Here is a 20,896-nt window from a genome sequence, read left to right as displayed (position 1 = left end):
ATGGATGTATGTGTGTGTGTGTGTATGTATGTATGTATGTATGTATGTATGTATGTATGTATGTATGTATGTCTGCATGCATGTATGTGTGTATGTATGTATGTATGGCTGCATATAGACGCATATATCGCACACGCACAACCGAGAGCACATACCTGTCCAATTTCCAACATGGGAGGGCACAAAGAGGGTCGACGGCGGCGGCAGGCTAGATTGGGGGTTGCGGTGTCAATAATACATCGTGGGCTGTTCGTATGTAGGTGACTCTCGGCGACGACTATTCGAATCCCGACTCGGATACAAACAAAATGCGGTGAATTTTATAGAAGGGAAATGATGATGCTGACGAGGATCGCGGGATCCGCGGATTCAAAATTTCTATTGAAATTGGTCGCACGGTTTAACCGGAGACTGAACGGGCAACCGACACGGCCAGAATCCGTGAAACGCTGGCAGACATTTATTTCGCAAGCATCCGCGACGATCATTTTTACTGACGCGGGAAGGATGATTTTTAGGGTAGACACAAAGATTCGAGTCTTGTTTTTTTTAAATTGGTTAATTTAAAACTGTTATTTAATTTTCTTTTTTTTTACTGAATTTCTGTACTTTAATTTCAACTTGATTTCTACAGCACACAGCTTATGACTATTCATGGAATTTTTTGAATATTAACAAACATCTGAACGTTTGCAGTTAACGCGTGAATTTTCAGTGTTCAGAATTTGATTTGTAGAAAATGTGAAACATTTAACATTGACAAATCGATGGTATTTTCAAAATTGAGCTTGTCGAAAACCAAAGAACAAAGGAAATTTCGAAACTCATATTCAGAGAGTTCTTCTAAAATTTATAAAAAGGAGACTGCTTATCATATAACCATTAGACTGCACATTAAGCAAATTCAAATGTTTAAATACATCATTAGAAATATAGAATAACGATAGAAAATAGTTCCCAACAAATATTACGAGAAGCACTATATTTTGAATATCGCATAAGCCTTTTGCTATTTACATTCTGTACAATCTCGATCTTCTAAACTTCCTATAAATGCCTAAAACATCGCAGTCTAATTATCGCTATGACCGCGATCTACCACTCCTCGAATTCAGTGAGGAAGCTCGAAAGAAGACTTCGGGCCGCTTCGCGGCTAGCATGGCATGCAGTTATTCGCATTAAAAAATAACGTTTCCGCGCGCGATGGCCCCGCCGCGCCGCGCCGGTTCAGCCGTCAGACGGTTTCATCGGTAATTTCCTGACTTCTCTCTGTCTCTCGAAGCGAAAGGTGGAAGCAGCCGTGAGTCTCTCGCTCCCGCCTAGCCGGCATAAATAATGAAAATCCTCAGACCCCGGTATAATTACCCGGCGCGCAGCGTCGGTGCATCCGGTCTCGATTCAAACGATCGTCGCGAACTTTTCGGATCGCTAGCACCACATGCCGCGCTGCTGCAACGACTCCCGTGTTTTTCAGCTGTTAGCGAGAATTCGATTACGAAACCGATGGAAGAGCGCGGCTCGGTTCGGTGAAACCGGGTAGCCGCGTCTCGCCTATCTTGAGATCTTCCATTGGCCCGTGCCACCCTTAACTGGCGCGGCCCTTAATTCATCGCCCGACCGCCACGGAATTATCCTCCTCCGACAGTCAAGAGCCTTTCGGTTGTCCTAGGTCCGGGATTACCCCTGCGATAATCGAATCCAGTGCGCAGCTAATTGACTCCAGGAGTAATCACGGGTGAAACTTTCATGCCTCGGCCGCGCGCGCCGTTCCGTATGACTGACAACCGACTCGAATCCGGCGCAGGGGGGGGGGGGGGGGGGGGGCGGCGGTCGGATGGCGGAACGATATTATCAGAGATACCTCTCCGGTTGCGCGTAATTGAAGTAAAACGGGAATCGTTCTCTCGTCTGTCACACCGAATTTGCGGTAATGGAGGTTGCCGATTTTGTAGCATTCTCCTCGCCCGTCGATGATTAATTCGCAATCGTCTGAGACCGATCGCGGCCTCCGATGACGATTATTTCAGGAACTGAAAGGTACGTTTATGGTCCAAATGGTGGATATGGCTTTCGGAAACTTGGGGATTTTTACAGTGGTAAGGTATTATTGTTGGTGTATTCAGGATTTTTATGGGAATCGATAGATGTAGTTTGTAAGCAGATAAGATAGGTAGTATTTTATTCCTTGTTGATTAGTTTTGTTGTGTTTGTAATAGTGCTCTTGGTAGACACTGAACAGAGATTAACACTAAAGCTACCGAACAGTTAAATTGACTTTTTGGAATTACTCTATAGAAAGTCCAAGAGTGCACCTATTGAGACTTTAACTGATATACAAATCAGTTTACATACCGCTAAATCCATTTCTTGAATAATTTCTCAAAAACAACGTCTGTTATCTTTTTAATAATAGCAAAATGAAAAAATCAGGAATGGGTTATTTTAACTCGCCTGGTAGTTTTAGTGTTAAGTATACTGTACAATTTCCTAGTCGCTTTATTCAATTATCAGTTTCGAATGACGAATAAACGACGACTAGATATCCTTAAAACGCTCATTGAACTAATTATTATTCTATTAGATACTATCAAATCACCTGCGCTGTTGACTTAGAAAATTACTGTCGAATTCAAAACATAAATTAATAAATCGAAAGAAAAAATCGGAGAGTCCTTTAACGTTGAAACATTCGAATTTTATTGTCCCTTCGTAGGAACACCGAGGAAGAAACAATTCACCCGCATAATCGATGGGTCTGGCACGCCCATAAAAACCACGAGGCTCAAGGCGAGTCGCCTATTGTTCCATAATTTTGACCGACGTACCCTTCCGTCGCTGTTACGGTGTTCAGGTAGCAGAGTGCCTGTTTAAATGGCGATCGTTAGCCAGTGTCAGCTCCAAGGATTACAAACAGTGTCGTCAGCGGGTAGGCATTCGGCGCGGGTCGGAGCTGGATGGCTGGGAATCGCACGCGGGTTGGGTCGGGTCGGGTCGGGTCAGCTTGGCCGCCCGTTGCCGGGTGACCTTCCTGAGTAACTATAATTCGATTATCGCTCGAATTTCTGCGCGAAGACGCGATCCCCCCGGCACTTTCCGGATATTTGAAGTGCGAGCGGTCGGGCCGCTGAAACCGGTAATCATGTTTAGAATCCGAGCCGCCTCGAATATGAACGGCATTCATTCGAAATTTCGGAAATCTAATTACCGGCGGTACCGCTCCGTGATCAGGAATGAGCTCCGAAACTCGCGTTTCGTGTATCGTCGAATATTTATTATCGCTCCGCAACGATAGAATTTAGACGAGCGAAGAAAAGAGGATCGTGCAGCAACGAATTCTCGGTTCCATCGGTGTTCGATATAAAATACTAGCAAATTATTTTCGAGTAAACGATACCCGGTATGTAAAAAAAGAATATTACCCGCAGTTTCGGCGGTACCCAAACAGTCCGTGGGTTTTAATTAATTGGGGGACGAGTGCGCGGAGTTTGGGAGCCAATTTGGGTTAACTTTAATCAAATTCAGTTTACCTAACGTTTAAAATATATTGCGGTAATTTGAAATGCATCGCGGTCGAACAATTTTTAATTTTAATTACAACGTTCGGAAGTCGACGGGAGTTTCGATCGAATCAGTTCGAAGAACTTTCGCATCCGATCCCGGGATGACTCAATTTCGTCGCGAAAGAGTCTTCAACTGTAATGAGACGTTACGGAAACCGATGTTTTCAGTCAATTTTCAAATAATCGCGGTTCGGCGGCGGGAAAATCTGAACGACCACGGTAATCACCGATCCCGAGGCGACATAATTCATCGGTTCGGGGTCGCCTTACTTATCTGCTCCGAACGCGTGACTAAAATTACGCGTCAGGTCGAGCCTTATTTCACAATGTCACTAGCCATGTGATTATATCGATCGGCTGCATTCCGAGTATCGATACGTTTTCGCAACACGGAGGGAACAGCGGAGAAAACGCGCTCGCGCGCGCACTGTCTGTCTCTCTTGCCTCTCGATTCGCCTTGTAATTTCCTTCCGGCGGTGGGTTTCGCGTAATTTATCGCCGAATCGCGTGTCGTGGTTAATAGAATCGTTGCGCGTGGAGACGACACTTATTCTTGGAACGATCCTGAATCCCTCTGATCGTCTTCAAACGCTGAACTTATTTCTCTTCGTCTCTTCAAGCGAAATCGAGTAGATTTTATTACGACGCGCGAGATTTCGAGTCGCCTCTGCTTCTTTTTTTAAGTGTCTTTATGAAAGCAAGAATTAATTATTCAAAAATCGTTCTCCGGTTGAACAGAGGAGGCTCTACACGCCGAACATTGAAAGTAAAACAAAAACTTGATGAAATCTTCGTAAAGTTCGACATTTTATTCTGCGTAAGTGCATAAACCTTGCGGTTTACTGATGAAGAATCCTCGTGACGCGTGAATCAGCGACTTGACTCAGATTTTACGTTTAGTTCTTGAATTTCATGTCATACTAAAATACCAGAAAGGGGAATCTTTCGAAAATATTAATAAGAATATTCTTGGATCTTTATTGTAAAGTGATTACAGCGGAAAATGAGAAATGGGGAAGAATGGGGATGTTCGAGAAAGCGTGAAATTAATGTAAATTGCAATATAAAGTTTCGGTATCCTTTGTAACGTAGAATAATTGAAACATGCGTGTAAATTGTTCCCGTCCACTTCAAATTGATACTTACGTATATAATAATTCTTATCATGTTTAATAGTCTCTTTAGAAGTTTGTTATATTTAATGTTATACAAAAATTCTAAATCGACATATTTGAAAATGAATACATAATAAGGTTCAGATATTCCTATGTGAAAACAAATCAGAGAATGGAAGTAAATGCAACATTTTTTGAACACGACTCGGACATTGGCATAGGAAACTTTAAGTAGTTTCAGGCTAAAATAGAACTTATAGACTATTACAAAAATTAGTATTTTTACGTATGTCGATTTCTACTGGAATTCCTTATACTCTTAATATAAGAGTGACAAAAAAACGAACTAATTAGCATGAATCATAAAAATGCTAAGTATTTTGGTATTCTGCTATGATTTAATTTCTGTAAAAAAGTAAAGTAAAAATACCTTCTCAATAATATGCATTCTAATCTTCTTCAGACCTGAAGCTTATTCTATACTTCATCAACGTCATTCAAGCACGCAAACCGAACTTAAGTAGAAGCCGCAAAAAATATTATCATTCATTGATAATTAAGGTACCTATGATTCATACCCTGACCGGCTATTGTCGTCATAGCTCGTATTCAACATTACGAAGACAGAGGTTCCAAAAATATTTGATCACTCGTCGACATTTCTTATGAAAATGTCGCTCCTTTCTAATTGTTGCCAGATAACGTAAACTCAAACTGTCTTTAAGTCTTCTATTTATGCGCTACGTCGTTAACGCCGCCAATTGCCCAAGCCTAGTATATAGAACGTGAAGATTATCTTATAGACTAAAATTCCTGGAAAAATGATAAAAACATTCGTGCTCTACAGAATAACGTTAATTAGACCGTACGAAATATGAACTACTTGAAACAGTCGTTTCTTCTTTTTCTTAATAAAAAATTAAGTCTTCAATTTATAAAAGGTATTTAGAACAATATTCAATGATTGAGAATCACAAATAATTGACAAATTTTTCAAAAATAACCATATTTTTATTTATTTATATCTTATAATTTATTTTTATCAATCTTTCTTAACATCTTTAATGAATCAGCAGTGATCATTGAAAAAAAGAAACTGCATCTACGCCCCGAAAGTTTCAACAATCAAGAATTCTAAAAGTTCTGTAAACCCAGACTTTTACGAAATTTCTCGAAAAGCACAGGGTCAAGGAAAAAACTTAATAAACGGTTGACTGGAGGGACCGATTGTCTTCAGGTTTTCAGTCCACCTTGTACATCGCTAACACACGGGCCAGCTACCTATGCTAAGCGTACAACCGTGCCCGCCGGTACGTGTGCACGTGACTGTTGCAAAAAGAGTACAGGACGTTGCGTGTGGACGTCGATGCGGTGTACCTTGACACGGATGGCTCCCTGAATCAGCCGACAGCTAGCAACAAACATCACCTCGCTATCACACACGCCTACCGGCTATGCGCCGGGAGAGCTTGGTGACACGAGTGTGCGTGAGTGTGCGCCAGTTGACGAACGGCACCGATAAGCCCGTCATCAGACTGACCAGACAAACGACGACGACCACGGTTTCGTAGGAAATTCCATTTCCTCCGATCCCTGTCGTAGGCCGAACTCCTAATACGACTGACAGCCAGTCGTTACCCTTCCCATCCTGCCTCTCCCCTGGCCAACCCCTTCCCAGAATATTTTCGTGTTTAAGTTTCGATCGAAACGCTTGAAACAGTCGGAAGTTACGACCGGACGGCGGATCTTTATGCAGATTCTGGTTTTTAATGCGTTCACTGCTGAAACGGTATTTCCATCAAAATTTCACGATATCGGAGTACGTTATTTAATGAAACAGAGACTGATGAGTTCAGAATCGCTGGTAATTAATCTTTTCATTTTGTTGAACAAGATCGTTCGAATAATACGTGCGCTAAATGCTTGTAGAGAAATTAAATTGAACTCGAAGGAAACTGATCATATTTAGCTTGATATTTTGAAGAATTCTTTGTGGTAGATAATTGTATCAGTTTAAATTATAAATTGTTTCGATAAGGTGATTATGAGGAATTCAAAGTGTTCATCGAACCTTACAAGAAATAATAATGAAGAAATAGTGGCTGATTATCAGTTGTACGGTTGATTTTAGAATAATGAACAGAAAAATAAGTTTTGTTATGTAAGATAAAAGCCTGAAAAATTCGAAGAAGCTGAAGCTATTTCGTCGGAAGTTATTAATGACTGCCGTACGGAATTCACGGTACGTAAACTCTGGATGCTTCTCGCTGTAAATATTCCTCATTCGTTATCGACAACGTTCCACCAGTCTTTCGGGGATTCACCTCGGGGATTTCGTTGCGGTAGAAACTTGACGGCTACGATAAAATTATCGGTACACTGTCGGACATCCTGAATTGCATGCGAGTGTGTTAACGAGACGATGTTACACAGTCATCGAAACAAAAGACAGTCAGACGAACTGAACTGGTAGTCTGACGGAACCGCGCACGCGGGAAACACTTTCCTAAAGAAGCTAAAGCTGACTAATCTCTTTGTTTCAACAACATTCAGCGGTTGTTCCTTTAATCGATCTCTTACATTGTAATCTTTAACATAAATTCCCAGTCTAGTTGGATACTTTTTGCACAAAACGCACAGATTCCATAAAATCATCGGATCCCCGACAAATCTAGCTAATCCGTGATCAACAATAGTAAATCAGCGATGAAAACTTCGATGCTTTCCTTCATAATTCATTCAAGACTTATTGGTAAACAGTTCGAAATATTAATCTGTTAACTGTGGAATTTAGTTTAAAAAATCTCTTGTTTTGCGCGCAATAAAATAACAAAATGAAATGTGTACTCGTCAAACGCAGGACGAATGCGCCTATGGTATATTTCAATGAAAACCCAAAGCAAAACAAAGAAGAATTACACGTTTGTCAGAAAAAATAAATAATTCGTCATTGAAAAAAATAGTATCATTTGAAGCCTTAAGATGACGTGTATACTGGTCAAACGCAATTAACTAGTTAATACGAAATATTTGTACAAAATATTAATACATTTAAAACTCATCTTCCCCAGGTTACAAAAAAAAATCCAACAAAAGCGCATCAATCCGCGTACACTCGAATTTAAAAAAAGAATCCTTTAAACGCATCGAACCTGCGAACACTCTTTCACCGACAATTCAAAACCGCGCGAAACGCATTAACGAAACGAAGAAGAAAATAAAGAAGAAAGCGTCCGCGACTGAAACGCCTCTGAAATAAAAGCCGGTTTCGTCAGGCGCACGTTCCGTATCCCACGGGCTCATTAATACGCGTTAAACAATTATCCGTCGACGTCAGTAAATACTGCAGAACGTCGCAAATATTCCAGCAGATATATTTGGCGTGTTCCACACGACGTGGCAGGCAAGACAGCTTGAAAACGGGGCGAGACACGAGCAGCCCCGGGGTAGCTCGAAACGGTCTGAAGGAAGGGATGTCTCTGTTTCTATCGCTCCCGCTGCCAACCTTCTTTCTCCCTTTTTTACTCCCTCCTCCCGGCACCCCAGCCCTCGTTCCCTTTCACTGAATATAGCGAACGAGCACACTGGCACACTCTTATTGTCGGTTCCAGGCACGGGCATACCTGATCTTATGGGAAATCCATACTGGCCCTTACTTCGCTGGGAATATGAGGGGTGCGAGGCCACCCCTCGGCTCAAACTCTTTCCATCCCTTTCGCAGGCTGCCCGTGTGATGAAGAAGCTCCTCAACCCCTCTGTCCCTCTTCACTCGTTCCAGCAAACTCGTCCCGAGTCGGTGGAAAAGCACGGAGTTGGAGAGGGTGGGGGTTAAAATAAAATTCGCGGTACGAAAAGAATACTATCTCCTGCGGAGACACGGGTCCGAGGTGTAAAATGAAACTACCTTAAACGCAGTCTCGTCCTCGCGAGGGAAAATTTTTAAAAGGCTGCAGTTCTCGATCGATACGCGTGTTTCCTTACGGTACGGAATTGTTCTTTTTTCTTTGCTTCAGGATTCTTTGCTATCATGTGTTCGGTTACGGTGAGGTCTCTTTGTAGCGGAAGATACTTCGAATTGGCTTTAAATTGAGAGCGCGTGGAACGGTTAAACCGAAGAGCTTCGGGCGTTTGTATTATGTTAAGTATTGCAGAGTTGATTGAAATAAACAGTTTGCGAAGTTAAATGGAGATTTAGTTTTTGTTTGGGGAGAATAAATTTTAACTAGTAATTTTTTGTGTTGAATCGCTTCATTCCTAAACGTGAATTAATACAATAAATATCGCGAGATTTGGATTTTTGGTGTAGGTCTAGGACTTTTGGTTTCATACGATATTTTGATTATTTTACGAGAGAGCGATACTTCTTACTTATTGTTAGCTTGAAACGAATGTCTAAGACGCCTAAGCTATTTGAACTATTCACGCAGACGTTTGTAAAATAAATAAAGAAATGGTTAGACATTTCAATTATTTATTTAAAGCGTCACTCAAGCAGTCTAAGCAATTCCACGATTAAATTGCGTGAAAATTAGCAAGTCAGAGAACTGAACACTGATGAACACTTGGCGTGTCAGTCTGGCACGTGTGTAGCCGAGTTAATTGCCTGATCGAATGGGAACGATCGTGTCAATGATAAATTAGAGGCGTCGATGCTGATATTGGGAGTGCCGTTTCTTGGTTGATGACTCTAACGATGGCGCATCAATGAGATGGATATAGTGTTCCGTCTAAGCATTTTGTACATTAACAGTGATTGATTAAATGGAAAATTCAAAACCCTCCGAATTCTTTCTTAGAAAATTGAATATTTTAAACATTCTAGAAATGCAGAGGAACATTCTGCACCCCCGTTTCTCGTGAAACAATTTTTACGCCGCTCCGTATACCCTATTACAATTATTTCATTCTGTTTTACTTTTACTACAGTTACAACTCCTCGAGACTCGTTAGAGTTGCAGTTAAACTTGCACAACAAGTTCGACACCGTATCAGAAACCTCGTTAGAAAGAATGAAATATGTATAAGTCCGTCGTATCCGTATTTATTCGTCCCTCGTTCTTCGATTCGTTGCAAGAAGGGCAAAAAAAAGGGGGGGGGGGGAGGGAAGGAAGTCATTGTCAACGTCGCGTTATTCCGAACAGTAAAATTCGCAATAACCGATCAAGCCCGTTCGTCGGAAAGCATTTTAACGCGGGCACGAAAGGGGAGAGTCGTAGAAAAATAGTGTTTTGCAAGCGGGATTGATTTTCCGTCATTTACAAGCTCCATTAAGTTCTCGAGATCGTCGTTAAAGAACGGGAGCCCCTTGTGCCGAACCCACGGCCCAGCTTTTACGACGACTTTCCACGTCTAGTAATTTAATCCTTTAACGAGGGAATCGCACGCCTCATTAGCGCTCCGGGATTCCACGTGTCTGCGGAAGCTTTAGGAACCGTGTAAACTCGCTTTCAGCGATCTTGCGCGCAAGATTTCGAGCCTGTATCAAGGGCTGACTTTTGCAGTTGAATGAAACTCTGAAATTCTGTGCATCAAAATACTTTATTCTCGAAGCTGTAATTCGAGAGCTACCCAAACTGTTTCAGTTTTGCAACGTTACACTGCAATGAATACACTAATGATACTATAGTAATAAAAATAACAATAATACAATAATACAGATAAAAGTGATAATATTATAATAATGAAAATAACAATAACAATACAGAAATAATAAAGTAATAATAATAGCAAAAGAAAGATTCAAAACATAAAATAATTTTCCAAATTATTTTTGATCGAAGATGAAGTAAATTTAATTAAGTTTGAATTAGAAGAATTTCTGATCGAGTACGTTACAATCCCTCTGAGTACTGAAACGTGATAGGAATCTCTTGTTATAATCACACCTCGTTGATCTTTTTATGAGAGCGTCAACATCCCTAGAGCATCATGAGACTAGAATTTACTCGATGAATTGAATCAGTGTGACAACATCAGCGCGCTAAACACGTGATGGATGTGATTATACTGGTTTGGCTACATCTGCATGATACCTCCGAAATGGTCATCATGTTTGTTTACGGCTAGTGGCTCGACTCGCTGAACCGTAGTAAATTTGACTAGAATGCGAATCGTGAAAAAAGCGAGTAAACAGAACAAAAGACAGCCGATGGTCAATGGGACGATCGATAAATTGCTTCAATTTCGATCAAATTGGTGGTATCGAGTGTTCCGACTATACTACGGTTAATCGGGATTACTGTACTTGCCTAACATCCACAATTGAAATTCAGTATCAATTTTTTCGGGAATAAAAGCAAATAGTAAGAAATTGTAGATAATTATTGAACATAAAATAGTTCTTCGATGAAACAGCTTTTTCATAGGTTCTATTCCACGTTACGTATTTAATGAAAATAATTTCGTATGCAATTTCGTAGAAAAATCCTAGGTATAAAATGAAAAAATCCTTTAAAAGTTACAGTTCCTCGTTTTAGAGACATTATACGCTTCAAGAAACCGAATATGCACAATTTTAGCGCATAAGCTTTCGCATTCCCACTTATTTACCGAGTTGATTCTGTTTTATTACTTTAGTAAATCTAGAATGAAGAGATTAGTTTAATTATATTTAAAGTTTATTTTAAATACTCTTTTACTGGACTTACTTAAAGTTATTGAAATTCTTACGATATCATGAGGAAATATGTCCTTTATCGAAAATGTCCTATGGTTCCAAATAAATGTTAAAATTAATTAAAACTGATTAAACCTCAAATAACAGGAGATCTTTGAGAGTCTTATGGATCATAAAAATTTAAAATCCGAAATCCAATGATTCTTCACTTACGGTTACTACCAAAATACCTACATGGAAATAGGTCTAATGGATGCAACATCCATCGAATAAAAATGAAATCGAAGCGGATGCAATAAAAATAAATGTTGTTTGATTCTTTCCGATCGAGAGCTACCGATTTCGTTTCGTTGAAAGGTGAAGATGTAAATGAACACGACTCACGGTTAAAGTAGACGAGCGAATGCTGTAGACGTAAACGTTACATCGTGGACAGCGGGGATTAATACGTTAAAAGCGTCCCAGTTACAAACATTTCTTCCTGTTTCCTTTTAAATGCGTCGTCCATTCTGAGCTAATCCAGCTTACCTTCCGCCGTGTTGCTGGAATAATGTACAGGGAAAAACTGTAATCGCTTTATGTAATAGTGCCAAATACATCGTTCTCTAATTCTACGCTTATCTTTCACGCCGTGTTCCATTCGGCTGAAAACCGATTCGCATTCCAAATCCGTTAAAAATGATAAAGTACTGCGACCATTTCGAATCTATCAGCTCCGAGTAATGATGAATTTATGGGAAAGTTTCAATGTCACTTAACAAATGATACTCGATAACGATAATATTAATAGGAAGCTCATTATAATAATAATAATTATCATTATTACTATATTAATATTTCGTTACTACAATGATAATATATAATTACCGAAATTTCTATTATAACATACTACATAAATGGTTGACGAATATTCCCAGCCGTGTTATGTAACACTTTAATAATAAATTCCACTAAATTAATTAATTTGTGGTAACAATGATAGATCTGTACTTGTGAGAGAGAGAGAAAGAGAGAAAGGGAGAGGAAGTTACTTCGATTGTAAAAATATTTCAAATATTACACTTTTTTTAATGTGAGGTAAACATAAAAATGACATCCATTGACCCGACAAAAAATTTCGTATTCATGAATAACATTCCCGGAATGGTGGAAAGAGATCATAATAATTTTTCTAGAGAACATTACTGGCGCAGTTAGCGTGCATAAAGAACCGGCCGTACTAAACGAAAAATGAGAGCGTATTTTATTTCGTTAAGAGCAGATTAACCGAAAAATTAAAAAGGAAACACTGTATCATCTCAACCCCAATATTACTCTTCTAATAACATGAGGAATACAATAAAATGATATTCGGTACTCTGGAAACTAAATCTAAAATGACTGCTACGGAAAATTCAGTACTCATTTGAAACGACGAATTCTTTTCAATAGAGTAACGAATAATTACATTCAATCTTAATATAGATTCGAATACAGTATCTGTCCTGTTCCTAAAAATAACATTGTATAGTCCAGTAAATACCAGTGTTGGCATTGGAATCATTCACAAGTCAACCCAGTTCCACCATCGAACATTGCTCAAACAAATTCTGCTACCAAAACATTAATCGCTCCTTTATGTATAAAACTTCGCCAAATTTCTCTACTTCCAGTTCTAAAAAGTACTCGATTAAAAATACACCCCAAACGTTCAATCGTTTCCATTTCAAACAAACACCGCCTATACCCGCGTCAAGCCGTGCGTACCACTGAGCTAATAAGGGTTCAAACATCGAAATCAGAAAAACAACCAACTCCCACGTCCCGTTCTTTATTTTACCTCGGCAGCTTTAATCCCAATGATTTCGCGATGGAAATAACCGTCGAAGTACCCGAGAATCGCGTGGGGGTGGATCCGTGCGCGCTTCATCCCCCGACAGGCGGTCGAGCGTGAAAAACTTCTAAATCCAGCGGGAAGAAAGCTACCGGTCCGTCGTGGAAACGAAAGAGAACCCAGAGGGAAGATTGATTGCCCTCTGAATGAGCTGCAGAAAGAGAAGAAATTGAGGGGAGGGTGAAGGGCGGAGGCGGCGAGCGGGGAGTGAGGGAGGAAAAAACCGGAGAAAGAAGGGACGGAGGGAAGAACTGGAAAAATATAACCTGTTGGACCGCGAAGGAGCGAGAGGAAGAGCGCAAGCGCGAGAAAGGGAGACGATTCAGTGAGCCAGGGTGGAAAGGAGAAGGAACGTTCAGCCAGTAGAGCGAGACAGGCTCGTTAGCCCGATGGTGGGGAACGGTTGATGGAGGGAGGAGGACGCGGACGTCCCGAACCTGCCTTAATTCTAACTTGACATTCGCAGTTCAATTCTGATCGGATCGATCTAAGTGGCGCAGCAGCTGGTAAACCGGCCACCGGTATTTACCATTCCTTTCTCTTGTTTTCTCTCTTTCTTCCTCGATTCTGCCCCATGTCCTCTTCACAGCGATTTAATCACCTTTGTTTTGCGTATCGAACATTTTTGGGATCGTGGTCGGGATGTTCCGTTGGTATGCAGTGCTGTTTGGATGCTTGTATACTTTGTGAATGGGCATTTTTTGGGGGTAGTGTCATCAGAACTTAGGGATGTTTGGTTTCAGTTGAAATGTTTGAAAAGAAGTGAAATTTTGTATAACAGGCGATAAATATGTAAATTTGGAATATTGTATTATGGAATTTGGTACACTTTATTTGGATTTGTGACAAGTTTGTGAGTAGGTAATTACTGATATTTATGAGAAGAGAGATAATTCTTTTTGGGATAAAAGCTGCCCTAAAACTTAAAACATTCAACATTCATCTGGTAAAGATAACAACGAAGAAAAATAGTTAAATTAGGAAATTATAGTTGAGAACTAACTATATTTTATATAGTTCTGCAAGTTTATGTGGAACAAAGATAAACTTCGTTGTCATTTTGATAAATAAGGTACGCCGATATCAGCCTAATTAATCAATTTCACGGGTGTTATTATGTTGATACATTTTATTATGTTTCGGAGTCACATAACTGAAAGACTATACTTCTTGTGAGTCACAAGAATGATTGGAAAATGAATCATCTGCCATTGCAACTGAATACATACTGCAACATCTCATTCGAAAATCAAAATGTCACTCTCCCAAGACATGAAATTTATACTGAGCAACTAAAAAATAATTAAGCCCTTACAACAACGAATTTGTATCAAACATTTTACTATGAAAGGAAAAGCCCTTTTAACCATTAACTTTTAATATCAATTCTAAAACAGTTACAACTTATTATTTTGCACGTGAAAAATTGTGAAAACAGCTGACAAATTTCATAAAACGAATAAACATTGATTGTACCACTTCACAAATTTTAATAGAATTAATGAACTGAACGAATGAAATTTAATGACACATTTTTATAGCTGAAAGTAATCAGAGAACACTTAATAACTTCCAATTCGTTCCGATTGAATTTAATAGAAATCCGAGAATGAAAAAATAAATTGATTGTAACAGAAAAGCAGCGATTTTTGTCATATAGTAGTTAAAATTCACACAACATGCACGAGGTCACAAAAAAATTCAAGTAATAAAAATAGTTAACAAAAGTTGGAAACGTTTGTTAAAAAACATATCGATTTTTGAAAGATCGTTTAGCTTCAGTTACAATTCGCTCACGTGTGCGTGCGTTTTTTTTTCATTTTTTTTTCTGCAAAACATTTCCTCGAACCTCACAATTCAAACATATGCAATTAATCGGAGATTTTAACGATGTTTCGAACGGCCATCCTACCTACATGCCATACCAAAATTACATTCCCACATCAATTACATTCGACACGAGTAATTGGAACACATTCATAGGCGAATACAAAATATGCAACTATCATAACAAAGTTAAGAGCGGTCACAATCGACAAAAATTTCGACGTGTCTGTCGATTAACATGATCCCGATAATAAATAAAAATATAGTAAAAATAAGAAAACGTATGTTAAACGTTTAAAAAAATGTTTCGTCCTCGGGTAATTTAAAATCCCTTTGTATGAATACTTCATAAACTGTTAGTAATTTAAAATAATGCATAATGAATATTTTATATAAATCAATTTTTACAAAATTCCATTTGCAAATTATGCTTATTATGAACTATTTACTATTTTTAAAATAATAAAACAAATCAATGTAACGTAGATAATAAATTTCCTTTCAATTCTGCCTTTGCACCTTGCAACTGTTAAGTTCTCCAATATCTACATCATAAAAATAATAAAAATTGCTATTCAAAAAAAACTTACACAATACTATTTTTCAAATCCAAGAAAATACAGTATATCAATTTTAATATTTATCTGAAAAGCTAATTAAACATAGAATTTATACTTTACAAAATTCAGCTTAATTCGTTCAAAAGACGACGCGTCGAGATTTAATGTATATTTTAGAACAAAGCGCTTTTAAACCTATTCTTCATAGTCAAGTACTTCAATTGATATTCATGTAAATTTCGTCCCAAATATTTCGCCCTAATGAAACGTGAGAGTACCGCGTGGATAAAATTTAGACCAGGTACGGCGGCTGATTCAAACGCGGTTAGTCACGAAGGTTCTTCGATCAAGCACGTGCTCGATCGCCCGCCCTGGAAACGCGATCCGCGCATTATCTTTCGCGCGAGATATACCGGCTTAATCTGACCGAGGAAAAGAAAAAGTCCCGCGATAAGTTAGATCTGACAAGTTCGCCGCGGTATGTCCGTCAATTTCCTCGATCAACGAGTGACGCGAAAATCCGGGAATTCTGCGTATAAGCTTTCAGAAACGCTTGCATAAGTTCTTGAAACATCCTGTTAGAGGAAACAAAAAATTTGTCGCGCGGAAAAACAAATTATTTGAAGTAATATCTCTCTGTCTGATCTTTTTCGAGGCATTTTCTTGAAATACATAAATCAGATAAACTATGAATGTTTATGAAAATATAATATTTTTTGGAATATTGAAATTAATAGAAATTTAATGAAAAAATGTTGCAAAATGTAAAGGAACCAATAATTTTATTCGACATTTATGTTTTCATATTTTTTCAAAATTGTATTTTAAAGTTCGAATTTACATATTTCGCATTCTAAACGAGATATTATTCATGCATCACATACATTTTTAAAAGTATAATTTAGCATTATTACGAAATTAATTATATACATATACATCTTACAAAACTCAAATTCATCAATAATACTTGTCACCATTCATACATTATTCCGACCTTCTCCTTGACAAACAATATTTTCCACACGTCGCACCTAAGCACGATTCACCCACTATTAAATACTTCAAAATCTCCGTTAATTAAACGTTTCCATCGATACTCCAATTCGACGAATAAGACGAGAAAAAAACAGAAAAAAGCGAGCGAAATAAAAAAACCGCACATCAATTCGGTAATTATTCCGCATCGGCCCTCTATCCGAAAGTATCGGTGTTCGCAGAGAGAGAGAGAGAAAGAAAAAAAAAGAACTAGATATCGGAGCAGCGGCACGGGTCTAGCGGCAGTTCGGAAAACAAAAATCGGGAATAACGACGCGGCTGACGGTTAATGAGTCAATACGCGTTAAGTGTCGTTCTCTCGCAACTTTTCCGCGTGTCCCGGGCACAAAATTTGCGTAACTCTTTCAATTAAAACTTTCGCTGGGTTCATCTTCCCCCGTTCCGAAAACACACGGGAACGGTTCCGGTAGAAGGGAGGGGACTAGTACGAGTGGATAGGGTGGAGGGTGGGGAAGCTACTAGAGTAGCGACGGAATAATGAGTTCCCCAGGAACGAGTGGCTCCGTCGCGCAAAACTCGATCCTCCAAACTCGATCCCAGACGGATTTTCCGGCCGTTACGAAAATTATTCGCCCTTCGAATGCGTTCTGTTTATCGCGTCACGATTTAGGTGATTGTGAACGGATCTCATGCGTGCGTGAGCGCGCGCGCATCAACGTTCCCTCACCACAATTTCACACGACACTTTGAGCAGGCAGCAAGAACGTAACGGCGCGACAACCTTGAACCCCATCGTCATTACTCCGCGTTAAACTTTGACACCCGGTCGAAACATTTTTTTAACCGCGCCGGGAACGTTGTCGGCTGATTTACTGGCCCCTAGCCGCGGAAGAGAGGAAAAGAAAGGAAAGAAGAGAGAGTGGAAAAAAAGACACAAAGAAAAAGAAGAGAGAAGTCCGATCACGTGGCGATACCAGTGGCGAACGATCGACTCACCTTGTGGTGCTGCATGATGGCAGTGGCCTTTCGCTTAGCGGACATATTCAGTCCGGACCTCAGTCTGTCTCTTTTCGTCTCGCAGAACGGTAATCGTATTTCCTTCTCTTCCCTTTATAACGCTCTTCTCTGTCCTCGTCCTACACGCGTGCAACCGTCTCTTGGCACTGTCTATCGGGATTTTCCTTGTCCATTCGTGACCCACCCGCGCTACCAAAACCACCGATCACAAAACAATAAAGTGAAGTCGATGTTCCTTTCCTCGTTTCTCTGTCTGTTCGGCCGGCTAGCTCTGTCCTTGTCTCACGCACGCAACCGATACAGGAACGAGATAGAAAGAGAGCGAGAGAAAGAGATGAGTTTATATATGTACGTTTCTGTACATATATATGTATATATGCATATTGGAGGGGAGAAACAGAGAGAGAGGAAGAGAAGTCTCGAATTCGTCTCGATAGCACGTTTCACCCACGAACTTTCGCGGAGTTCCTCGGTTTTAGTCTCGTCTCTGTTCCACACTCGCGCTCTGTCCCGTTCGCTCGGCTCGCCGCGTATACACAAGCGCGCACTCTATCCTTGTCCAGCGCACGGTCGCGAACTTTAAGCTCGCGCACAACAACACCACGCAGCCAGCCAGCGCCGCGATAAAATTCCCGCGGTCGCCGCAGGTGTCGACGTATAGACCGGGTGAGTGTATGTATATGTGTATATATATATATATATATATATGTACGTATACTTATATATAAATAGCAGCGAACCAAAAAAAAGGGCGGCACAGTGAGCACTCGCTCGCTCACACGAAAAACTGTCTCAGTCTACGGCCAATTCAAGCTTCCGCTCACGTACACGCGATACACCGCGGACCGGCCGTCTCTTCTATATAGTCCATCGAGTCGATGCAACACTGCCAGAATCGCGATCAGCTGGTTGATCGGAACGTTCGGTCATATCACAAGCGGGACGGATGAGGAGCGTCACACAGTCACTCGCCGATGATGTTCACTCGTCCCTACACCCGAGATACAGTAAAACGTGAGTCAACGGCGCGCGTTCGCCAAAACTGTCGCGCACAATTCACAAAAGCTAACCTCAAACCGTGCCGCGCGACAAAGAGGCAGAGAGAGACACAGAAATAGTGAGAGTGAGAGTAGCAGAGAAAGAGAGAGACAGATAGAGTCAGAGAGGCAGATAGCAATACCGGCGATGATAAACACGAGAAAAATAATCCCGTTGCTGTTGCTAGCAGTGACAACAACGACGACAGGGATGACGATCGTGTACGTTTTCCTCGTGTCTACAGTGCGAAGTCGCGTGACCGCGCACGCCGCCGCGGGCTTTCCGACTTCCACGAGAGACGCGGGGTGCCCGTCTTCTTAACCCTGGCGCACGGTCTTGTCGTACCTCAGCTCCTGTCCTCTCATGCGTGCTCGGTCTCGCGCGACGCACACGGTCCGGGAACGCGTGATCTGTGCGGAAATGTTACGCGCGACCCGTTCTCCCGGTTCTCGTTCCAACAGCGACAGTTGAGAGAGCGCCACGCTCGCAGACGAGATCATAGAACGTCCTCACATCACGAGCGCTCACGGCAAACTGGCGACTGGCGACGCGGCGGCGACCCCCCTCCTCTCGGCCCGCCTCACCCTTCCACTTCGCTCTTCCCTCGCCACCGCTGTGCCGCCTCGCCCGCTCCCCCTAGTACCCACTCGACTCCCCCACGTCTCCTCACCCAAACCACGCCAACCTCACTCCACGTTTCACCCGTACCCCACTCTCCCTACGCTAGTCCCGCTCCCACTCCTCTTATTCCGTCTCTCTCTTCCCTCTGGCACCCTCTCTTGCTCACTGACTGTGCCGTTCTCCCCCACCCCCGCTACAACCGTCGCCCTTCCTCCCGTTCCCCTCGTTACGTCGCTCTGTCGCTCCCTGACGCCGCGCCCTGCTATGACCCGCACCGCTCTCGCTCCCCAACGGTCCTCCTCGAACACGTCAACCCTCTCTCCCTCAACCCTCGTTCCATTCGTCGTTCCATCTCGCTCTATCTCTCTCCCTCTCACTCTCTGTTTCTCTCTTTCTCTCGCCATGAGTCCCTCTCTGTTTTCCTTTCTACCGTTCCGAGCGCCCTTGCCGATTCCTCTCGACCCTCGCCTAGCCCGCGGAGGCGGCAGTCGGAGGCGGTAAGGTAGGGTCTGTCACCATCAGAACACAGAAGAGGCCGCTGGACGGGTAACTCCACGGGAAAGCAGGGATTGAAAGGGGCGCGAGGGGCCGCAGCACACGGACGGACGTCCATAGGGCTTTCGGTGGCAATGTGGAATGATGGTAGGTGGGCAGCGGGGGGTGAAAGAGAGAGTGAGCGAGTAAGCCAGTGTACGAGGTGGGAGAAGGGTGGAGAGAGTACCTTTGGCCGTGCGATGATGGGGCGCAAAAGGGGGACAGGCGGGAATAGCGAGGGGGCAAGGGGCGCGGGTACTCATCGGCCGAAGGGGCTTCTACGGGTGTGTTAGGCGTGTGCTTAAGAGGGTACATACATATATATAAATGTGTATATGCATGCGATGCATATATATATATGTAGTGTATGTGTATGTGTATATATACATGCGTTGTACATATAAATTGTATATATATATATATGAGTGCGTGAGCGTGCGTGATGTGTGTGTGGGTGGGTGGGTACGGGTGGTATGTAGAAACCCGCTGTTCGCCACTGTGTGGCACGGACACGTCGACCGAGCAGCGAGTGTATGATATGCGGCCGTACACGGATCCGTGGTCTCTGTTGCTTTACCATCTATCTGTACGCCCATCTTTGTCCCCTGGCATCGCCGTAGCCGAGTTCGATGTGTGCGATATCAATGCCCGGCCTCTCCTCCGGCCGTGCGCGCTGGGCGACGGGAACTAACACGCGCGTTGCCCGATGATGACGAGTCATCCGAACGGGCCGAGCTCCTCAAATGTCCGTCGCATCCACATGGATCGGTCCACCGGTCTTCTGATAGCGCGACGTTTTTCGAGTTGTTAGCTACCCGGATCCCGGACCCTGCGGCGGGGCGACTGGTCCCACCACCTGCAGGTTTGATAAGGGAAGGACTCCTGGCCGTGTCGGGGTCGAGATCGGGTCGAGACGATCTAGGTCCTCTCTCGGTGCGTTGAGAGCTATAAAATGGCGTCGTTATACCATCTCGATGTGCCGGAGGGATATCTGCGTAAATGGCGCGACGATACGGCTGACGATCTCTCGGAATTCTAAACGGTTCGGCGTGTGTAACGCGTATTGTTGTTGCCTGATCGAACTGTGGAATGATTTTCGATTGTTTGGGAACTCGTTTAGATAGTTTCACTTCCGATCA

General features: G+C 41.9%; 1 protein-coding gene across 2 annotated transcripts in view; it reads right to left on the bottom strand.

Annotated features, from left to right (window-relative positions):
• Positions 1 to 19,127, bottom strand: part of LOC116427698 (uncharacterized) — a 118,384-nt gene extending 99,257 nt beyond the window's left edge. For both annotated transcript variants that reach the window (XM_031978356.2, XM_031978357.2), the window contains exon 1: positions 17,544 to 19,127. In XM_031978356.2, coding sequence (XP_031834216.1) covers positions 17,544 to 17,588 — 45 coding nt within the window. In that variant the 5' untranslated portion in view covers positions 17,589 to 19,127. The remainder of the gene's footprint in view (positions 1 to 17,543) is intronic.
• Positions 19,128 to 20,896: the final 1,769 nt, after the last annotated feature.

Source organism: Nomia melanderi, chromosome 1 (genome assembly GCF_051020985.1).
Source record: "Nomia melanderi isolate GNS246 chromosome 1, iyNomMela1, whole genome shotgun sequence".
Taxonomy (NCBI): Eukaryota; Metazoa; Arthropoda; class Insecta; order Hymenoptera; family Halictidae; genus Nomia; species Nomia melanderi.
Note: the sequence above shows the minus strand (reverse complement) of the source record. Positions and strands in the feature narration are given on the sequence as shown.